Raw genomic sequence first — 9975 nt, 5'->3', positions numbered from 1 at the left:
GGGTGGGTGGGTGGATGGATGGATGGAGGGAGGGAAGATTGATAAGAAGGGATAGTTTCATGGATGGATGGATGGATGGATGGAAGGGTGGATGGATAGGTGGATGGATGGATGGATGGAGAGGATGGGTTAGTTTTATGGATGGCTGGTTCAATAGATGGAAGGATAATACTTGGGCAGGATGGGTGGATGGATGGAATAAAACTGAATTAGGATGATGGACAAAAGTGGAAAAACTGTGACAAAACTGAGGTCATGAGAGAGAGAGAGAGAGAGAGAGAGAGAGAGAGAGAGAGAGAGTCAGGCTTCTTCCTGGTCGAGTCAAACCATCCACTTTACCTGCCTTGTCGTGACGAGATAGCAACAGTCAGTACACATATAATACCAGACATACCAGGTACACAAATCATACCACACCAGAACACCAGCATCGCTAAATCATACCACAACACCAGAACACCAGCATCGCTAAATCATACCACAACACCAGAACACCAGCATCACTAAATCTTACCACAACACCAGAACACCAGCATCACTAAATCATACCACAACACCAGAACACCAGCATCACTAAATCATACCACAACACCAGAACACCAGCATCACTAAATCTTACCACAACACCAGCATCACTAAATCATACCACAACACCAAAACACCAGCATCACTTAATCCACTGAACTCGGTGACATTTTCATTCTTGCTACTTCCTCACCAGTAACGCAGTACCATCATCATCACCACCACCACCATCATCATCATCATCATCATCACCACCACCATTATCATCATCATCATCACCACCACCACCATTATCATCACCACCACCACCATCATCATCATCATCATCATCATCACCATTATCATCATCATCACCATCATTATCATCATCATCAAAGACACGTCACAGCAGGATGAAGGCCTCTCTCCCGTCTTCCCCCACTCTGACCAATTCAATGTCTGTTCCATCCAATCCCAGCACCTTCAAGAATTTCGTTTATATAAATTGGAATTGCCTAAACTTCCTGACCAAAATTATATACCATTTTCACGACACACTAGTTTATAATCTTCAACATAACATCAACAAAGGAAGTCTGGGAGCGACCGGTCGATGTGGCTTGTCAACTGCAATTCACTGGGTTCACGGGGGTAGCAACAATAATAACAAAAACTAAAACAACAATAACAATAATAATAATAATAATAATAATAATAATAATAATAACAACAACAACAACACTGGCGGGTTCTAATCATGCCTACCGTACTACAAACAATTCTTCTTTTTCATTTTTTTTTTTTACAATGTCTTTATTTCACCCTTGCTACCTCCTCACACATTCACCTTGGGAGCATCTTAGAGAGGGTTTAAGGAGCTGAGAAGGGAGGGATCCTGTGCCTAAGAAAATCGCCTTGGAAAATCATCTTAAGGTGGAATAAAATAAAAAGGTCGTAAGTCACCGCCAGAGGGTTTTGGTGTCAGCTCAGACGGTTTTCCTGTCGTATAAAAGCGTCTGGAGAAAGTATGAAGAAAACTGAAATTCCTAAGTGGCAGAATAAGAAATAACATGATAACAATAGGAAATAAAAAAGGATATGGAGAGAAATAGTTTGATAACCCGATAACCATTTTAAAAAAATCAGTGGAGGTATAATCTGTTAACCTGATAACCTATAAAAAAAAAAAAATCAGAAGTATAATATCATAACTCGATAAACAAAATAAAAATCAAGAGGGATAATCAGATGATAAGGGGTAAAAAAAAAAAATCGGTAGGGGAATAATTTGATAACCAATAACCGATTTAAAAAAGGTAGAGGAATAACCCGATATATCCGACAAAAAATTCAGTACAGGTATAATCTACTAACCCGATAACCGATAGTCAGTCGAGGTATAATATGATAACTCGAGAAGGGATAAAAAACATCAGTATTTTTTAACGTCAACATTTTATTGACAAACTGCAGTATAAAATGGAGAGAAAAAAATGCATTGAGGTAAATGGCTATATATACAAGATCAACAAAGAAAATAACATACATATATTTTCTCTGAGGTACAAAAGAAAAAAAAACTTAACATGGTACAAAGAACAATAAACAAAAACAACATGCAGTGGTAGTGGACGTTTTTTTACGTCAGAAATAACAATTTAAAAAAAACACAATTACCACAGAAACCATAACAACTACAAATGGTGCCCCCCTTTTCTTGAGTTGCATTGATGGTTGGGGATCGTGGGGGGATGGGAGATGAAGAATGGTAGCCTAGGTATGGCAAGGGGGGGCGTTGGAAGGGGGGCAAGGGGGCAGGGCTACGGTAGTGTGGGATATGGTGGTGGGGAGTGGGGAAGGGGGGTCAGAGGGTATGGTAGTGGAGATTGACATTATGGTAGAGAGACTGTCGGTATGGCGGACATGGTAAGGGGGGGGGGGCTGTGAGTATGGGCAGTAGTGGAAGTGGCTATGGCAGTGGAAAAAGAGAAGTGGATTGATGGGGTGATGGATGGAGAGGAAGGGGGAAGAACTGGAGGTGATGGGTAATGGGGGGCGTTATGAGGGAGGGGGTGAAACGATGGGGGTGGGGGCATGACGGGTGGATACATTTGGTATATGGAGTAGAATATGGCAAGAATGAGGGTCGGGTAGGTTTTTTAGGCAGCTGTGAGTCCAAGGAACCCAGTATCGTCAGCTTCAGAGGCTATCCATATTAACTCTTCCTTATCAGTAAATTTTTGAATATATGTGAATTTTGTGTGTGTGTGTGTGTGTGTGTGTGTGTGTGTGTGTGTGTGTGTGTGTGTGTGTGTAACCTATGTCTGGAATGTTATTAAACTTGTGCAATCTCAAAATGGCCTAAATACTTTCTTTAATAATTTTTAAAAACTATACAAATAACGAAATCACCAAAATACAATCTAAGATGAAGCAAATACACTTTTTATGTTATTCATGTAATCTATAACAAGTCATTAATAACAATAATAACGTGGAATAAGATACCCCCATTCTGAATTTGTGGGAATATGCAAATCGTATAATTCTAAGCTTTAACACGTAAATAAATCGCTAAGGAAGAGGCGTTAGGAAGCCTGCCATTAGCTAACAAGGTCCCTACAAACCCAGCCTGTCACTACGCTAACTATCAGAGGGTCCGGCCCTAGACTAAGTAGCCTAACAACCCTTGCCCTTGTTCTTTACCAGCCGTAGCCACCACCGCCATAGCCACCGCCGCCCTTGCCCTTGCCCTTGCCGCCAAACAGCCCGCCGTAGCCCTTGCCCTTGCCTTTGCCCTTGCCCTTCCCTTCGTCATGGTGCACCGGGATCTTGTGCACCCAGACAGGCTGATATGTGACCTTCGGGACGGTGACCAACTTCCACTCCTGCACGTGGTGGACTACGGGCTTCTGCACCAGGATGGGCTTCGGGGCTGGGTACACGTGGATGGGCTTCTTGATGTAGTGGGGGTGATGCTCCACCACCTCCTTCTGCACCACGACCGGCTTGGAGACCGTGACCGGCTTGTAGGTCAGGACGGTCTTGTGGGCTACGAATCCGCCGTGGCCGTAGCCGTCATCGTAGTCGTCGTAATCCCCGCCTTTGCCCTTGCCCTTCCCTGGCTCAGCCCACGCCACGCCCAACACCACCAGCAGAAGACACGCGACCTTGGAAACAAAAAATATGAAAATCAAGTGCCGGCAGGAAAAGGCAAGAAAATTCAATGTTGTAACTAATGCTGGCATGAAGATGAGAGACATACCAAGTGGTGAAACTGAAGCCGGCATGAAAAAGTTAGAATAAAATGTCTTAACGTTAATGCCGGCAGGAAACAATGCGAAAGATCAAGTGTTACAACTGATGCCAACAGGAAAAAATATAAAAGACCAATTGTGTTACGTTAATGTGCAGTGTTATACAGTAAAACGCTAAGGTACAAAGCAAACAAATGTACAAACATTAAACACGAAACACACACACACACACACATACACATACATGCTAAAATTAAGCTCTTGTACACCAACCATATACACTATTGAGTCACCTCTCTCTCTCTCTCTCAACACAATGATTTTTGCCCCTCAGTGGGGAAAGGAAAAAAAAGAAAGAACAATATCACAACAACAATAGCTCCTGCCTCAACCATTCTTCTTGTCTCCCTCCATCTCCCTGCCTCGCCATATTCACCCTGCCTCACCCTACCTCCCCTGCCTCCTTCCATCGTCCAATTTCACCCTACCCCTCTGAATCATCCTGCCTCCTCCCCCTTTCCTTACCTTCTCGTTCCATTGCCTCCCTCTATCGTCCTGTCTCACCCTACTCCCTATCCCCCCATCTCCCTTATCACCCTGCCTTTCTACCTCCCTGCCTCACCCTACGTCCTACCTGACCCTGCCTCACCCTACCTTACTTTATACGCAAACTCCCTGCCACCCTACCTTCCCTGTTTCACCCTTACTTTGCCTAAATACCCCCTTTCCTTCCCATCTCCCTACTACTCCTCGCTTCATTTTGCCATTCCTTCTTGGTACCCTTCCTTCACTCCTTCCTTCCTTCACCCTTTCCTTCTTGGTACCCTTCCTTCACCCTTTCCTTCTTGGTACCCTTCCTTCACTCCTTCCTTCCTTCCCTCCTTCTTATATTTCTTCTTCCTTCATGGGCGGACCACCTTCCATATCTCATTCATATATTCAACACATAAAACACAGTTCCAAGCAAAGACGAGAGGGAAAGACACAGAAAAATAGCTAGAAATTTAGATAGCACAGAGAGACACAGACAGACAGACAGACAGACAGACAAGCAAGAAGAGATGCAATTAGAGAGAAAAAGCACAGACAGACGGAAAGACAGAGATAGAAATGTACCAAAAGGAAACAGACAGAGACAGACAGAATGTGAGATAGTGGCAGGTAGAGACAGACGGAAAACGGAGAGAGAGAGAGAGAGAGAGAGAAAGAGAGAGAGAGATCTTGTTTTGTAGCCTGACTCAGCCCCACCATGCGTGACCCCCAACCTTTCCCCTCCCCCCTGACCCCCAACCCCCCTCGGGTCGTGTCATGCAGAGAAAGTGGCGGAGAGTGAAAGTGGACGGGATACATTTCTCTCTCTCTCTCTCTCTCTCTCTCTGATTTACATTTTTCCTTTACCTTTCTCCTTCTCCAAGATAAATGATGTATTGTTTTTTATCCCCTCCCGCTCTCTCTCTCTCTCTCTCTCTCTCACTGCATTTTTTACTACTCTCTCTCAACGCCTTTCACCTCCAGTCTATCCCTCACCCCCACTTTCACTACCTCAGTTCCTTTCTACTTCTACCTTTCTCTCCTTAATTTTACCAGTCTCTCTCTCTCTCTCCCACTTTCACTACCTCATTTCCTTTCTACTTCTACCTTTCTCTCCTTAATTTTACCAGTCTCTCTCTCTCTCTCTCTCTCTCTCTCTCTCTCTCTCTCTCCTTGACCTCTGACTTTCTCCTTGTTTTTGTCTCCGATTTCACCTCTCGCAATTCTCTTTCTCTCTTCTTCTCTCTTTAATTTTCTTCCTTTTACTCCCACCTTCCGTTGACTTTCATTCTTATTCCCTCCTCTTCCTCTTCTTTTTCCTCCTCACGTCTTCTTCTCCTCTTCCTCTTCCTCCTCCTCCTCCTCCTCAATCCTCCTCACGTTCTCCTCTTCCTCCTTCATTTCCATTTTCTCTCCCTCGCCTTTGTTCTCTCACTAATCCCTCCTTTTTGTTCTCTCTCTCTCTCTCTCTCTCTCTCTCTCTCTCTCCAATATTTCACAGCGCTGTCAAACCCCTGAACGAAAAGAAATAATATATTGCATATGCGTGAATCTTTCCATACCAATAATTCGTAACCTCAGTAGTTCCGACTATCGCAAATACGAAATATCACTACTTCGGAATATCGCAAATTGGAAGTATCGCAAACTGGAAATATCAGTAATTCGGAATATCGTATGTCGAAATATCACCTGATTTTCTTTTCCTATAATTACGGCAAAAACCCATGGGTGAAAATCCTGTGAAATTCCTGACACTTTCGCCGGCGGGGAAGCGACACTCATGAATTTTGCATTTATTCAGGCTTGTCCGAAAATAGCGCTGCACTAGACACTCACCCAGCGTTTTGTGATGGCTCAGTGTGCTGGCGTGGGTGTGGGAGGCGGTGGGAGTAGGACGTGGATCAATGATGCGGGACAGACACTGACAACGCTAAGCCGTCCCCGCAAAACACAAGAAATCAGGCCAGTGGAGTGGAAGGCTAGCGTCATAATTCCATTTTGTACATTCACACTAAGCGCTGATTATTCTATTTACTTATTTATTTATTTATTTATTTTATTCTTGATGACGGAAATTGTAAGTCAGAGGATTAAATGGATACTGAAGTTACACATGATATGGGAAAAAAAATCTATCCTTAATACATTTTTTCCAGGCTCAAAGGAAAAAAAAAAAAGTTCGCAAGGAAAATCTTAGGTCAAAAAAAGTATATATATTATACTATGAGAATTCTTAATTGTTCAAATGTTGGAGAAATATATTGGCTGGAAAAACTTCTGGGAAAAATCATATACCTCTGGGAAAAAATCATATACTATTATTATTATTATTAATTTTTTTTTTTTTTTGGGGGGGTGCATCCGTCTGTCAGAAAGAAATAAGTTCATCGAGGTAACGAAAACTAACATTCTTTATTTTTCCGTTTTCTTTTTTTTTTCCTTTTTTTTTGGGGGGGGAGGGGGGAGTAAAGTGGATGCGAGTTGGGAGTGGGTTTTTTTTTTTATCTGTTCCGTGGTGCTTTACTGAGGACGCCTTCACGTGGTGGCACCGATGTAACTGAGCGGCTGCACTGCCCGGTTATACAAACGTCCCTCAGTTCCACTCCCTATCCCCCGAAAGATGGATGGTGGAGTTGCAGGAGACGAACTTCCGACTGCAGTCCACAGAGTTCACGTCCACATGAGGCTGGGGCTACGACTGTTACTATCCCTTCCCTTATAACACAGAAAAGCAACAGGAAAACGGGAAATTAATATATTCTAAAGTCTATGCTCGTATATGTCCAATCTCAAAGCACGTAAGTTCTCAGGAGAAACTTGCGTATCTCATGGGTATAAGTTACGATGAAAAATGATCGTATCTCTAAGGTGTCGTAAGTTACAAGGGGAAAGTCACGTATCTCAATGGTGCAGGAAGTTATAAGGGAAAGTTATCGTATCTCAAGGTGTAAGTTACACGAGGAAAAATATCGTATCTCAAGGTGTCATCAGTTACAAGGGAAAGTTATCGTATCTCAAAGGTGTCGTAAGTTACAAGGGTGTTATCGTACCTCTAGGGTGTAGTAAGTTACAATGGAAAGTTATCGTATCGCAAAGGTGTCGTAAGTTACAAGAGAAAGTTATCGTATCTCAGGGTGTCGTAAGTTACAAGGGAAAAATATCGTATCTCAAGGGGGCTGTAAGTTACAAGAGAAAGTTATCGTATCTCTAAGGTGTCGTAAGTTACAGGGGAAAGTTATCGTATCTCATGGGTGTCGTAAGTTATAAGGGAAAGTTATTTTATTTCTAGTGCTGTAAGTTACGAGGGAAAGTTATCGTATCTCAAAGGTGTCGTAAGTTACAAGGGAAAGTTATCGTATCTCAAGGTGTCGTAAGTTACAAAGGGAAAGTTATCGTATCTCAAGGATGTCGTAACGGAATATCGCAAGAGGGGAAAGCCTTCGTTCTGCGATACCGTAAGTCGTCGTAAAGTGAGCGTTCCGGGGTAGCGAGGGGAACGCGCTTGGGAAAACGGTCATGGCGGTTATTGTACAGTCGCGGTCAATAATCCGTTTACATGTCTGGCCCGGGGATTTATTAGGCTTGAAGGTTTCTCAGGATTACTTTCGACTTGGGAAAGATATCTGGTGCTGAAGGGATTACTGACGGGATAACTTGAGGGATTAATGAAGGGATTGCTGGAGGGATTACTGAAGGGGTTACTTGAGGGATTACTGGAGGGATTACTGAAGGGACTAGAAAGGGATTGCTGGAGGGATTACTGAAGGGACCAGAGAAGTGATTGCTGGAGGGATTACTGAAGAGATTACAGGGAATATTGAAGGCATTACTTAAGGAATTACTGAAACAATTACTGACGGGACTAAATGGGAGATTACTGAAAGGATTACGGGAGGGATTACAGGATACATCTTACCAGCCCAGTTTAAGCGCCTTCTCTAACCTCAATACATTTATGAAGCTAACAAAGAAAAAAAATAATAAGAAAAAAGGATTTATATATTAGATAAATTTAATAACACCTCATTTGATCTTAAAAAATCGAAAATAAAAACAATACTGACCCTAAATAAATAATAACTAAAATAAAATAAAATAAAAACTCGCCTGCCATTTCATTTTTCCCGCGATTTAGTTAACAATTTGACGAGAGAAATCGATCGTAATCTGATATCACCTTGTTCAATTACCGCCCAACCATGTCCGAGTGGGTTATCGCAAAATCTCACTTCGGCTCGATCTCTGGCGGCCAATCTGCAAGTAATGGAGTAGTCTTGTGCAGTTACGACAACGGGACTTATAGGAGACTTCGTAATACACTTCCCTTGGCGATTTATTCTGTATTTTTCGCCCTAATGTTCTTCGGTGTGTTATTTCAGCTATCGACATAGTTTACATCAATAACAAATAACAGGATACTGAGATGTAATGCACAGAATAAATTGCCAAAGATGCGGTGTTACGTAATTCCATAATCACTAACAATACAACCTAACGTCCGACAGGGGTATCGTTTAATGAAATCCTTGCTTTTATCGGTTATCAAGTAATGCTATGTTAAGATATTTTTCGTTATACAGTACCGTAATCGCTTCTAATAGCCAAAGAAAAATCCATACGAAACGAAATTTGAAATCATCTAACCGTTACCCGTCATTAACCGTCAGTAACAAGATGGCTACTGTTCAACTTTAAATTTGAAGGCTCTGATTTTAAGATATCCCACAATCAAATCCTTCCATGAGAGAGAGAGAGAGAGAGAGAGAGAGAGAGAGAGAGAGAGAAGCGAAATCAAACGCCCTTCAAATAACCGCACCGTTTTCCGTTATAAACCGTTACCAACCGTCACTACACACAAAATAATAAATAAATAAATAAATAAATAAACAACGTATACCTGCATCTTAAACCTCCTTCTTCGACCTCTTAAACGATCAAATCCCTTCTCATCACGACGAAAAATCAAGAGAAATCGAACCGGATATGCATACCAGCCGTCCAGTTCTTTTAAGCGATCCTACGTTCAAACCAGAGAGAAAGAGAGAGAGAGTCAGCCACTTCGGATTTCTCTCCAGTAAGCCTATGTTCTTTCAAAATGATCATAGGCAAGAGTGTGGTGTGCTGTGGCTAGTCATGGTGGTGGTGGTGCTGGTGGGTGTGGTTAATGTGGATGGAGATAGTGGTGGTAGGTGTGGTTGTTGTGGTAGTTTTTGTGGTTGGTGGTGGTGGATGTGGTTGTTGTGGTAGTTTTTGTGGTTGGTGGAGGTGGGTGTGGTTGCTGACGGTGGTGGTAGGTGTGATGATGGTTTGTGGTGAGTGTGGTGGTGGCTGTGGTAGTAGCTGTGGTGGTTGTGGATGTGGTACACTCTTTTCATTCTAACTTGGCCTAAAACTGCTCTCTCTCCATCTTGAATACTAAGCTACAACAAGAGATTAATATTAAAAGATGAGGCTAGTCACGAAGAAGTGCTATGGAAAAGAGGTAGAGCCGTAGCACTGTCTTTTTCTGCCACTGAGCAACAAAAGGACGAAAATTTAGGCCAAGTTAAGATGAAAGAACTATAGTAACGGTAGTATTTGTGGTGGTGATGGTTTTGGTGGTTGTGGTAGTGGTAGGGGGTGTGGTTGTTGCTGTGGTTGTAGTGGTGGTATTTTTGGCTATGGTAGTAGTATTAGTGGT

The 9975-nt window shown here is 42.6% G+C and overlaps 1 protein-coding gene across 1 annotated transcript in view; it reads right to left on the bottom strand.

Moving 5' to 3' along the window:
- Positions 1-3141: 3141 nt before the first annotated feature.
- LOC145410963 (uncharacterized) overlaps positions 3142-9975 on the bottom strand; it is a 106933-nt gene continuing 100099 nt past the window's right edge. The window contains exon 2 of the mRNA XM_080281019.1: positions 3142-3674. Coding sequence (XP_080137145.1) covers positions 3207-3674 — 468 coding nt within the window. The 3' untranslated portion in view covers positions 3142-3206. The remainder of the gene's footprint in view (positions 3675-9975) is intronic.

This window comes from Coenobita brevimanus, chromosome 87, assembly GCF_032717465.1.
Source record: "Coenobita brevimanus isolate Jiangsu-jjx chromosome 87, ASM3271746v2, whole genome shotgun sequence".
Lineage (NCBI taxonomy): Eukaryota > Metazoa > Arthropoda > Malacostraca > Decapoda > Coenobitidae > Coenobita > Coenobita brevimanus.
Note: the sequence above shows the minus strand (reverse complement) of the source record. Positions and strands in the feature narration are given on the sequence as shown.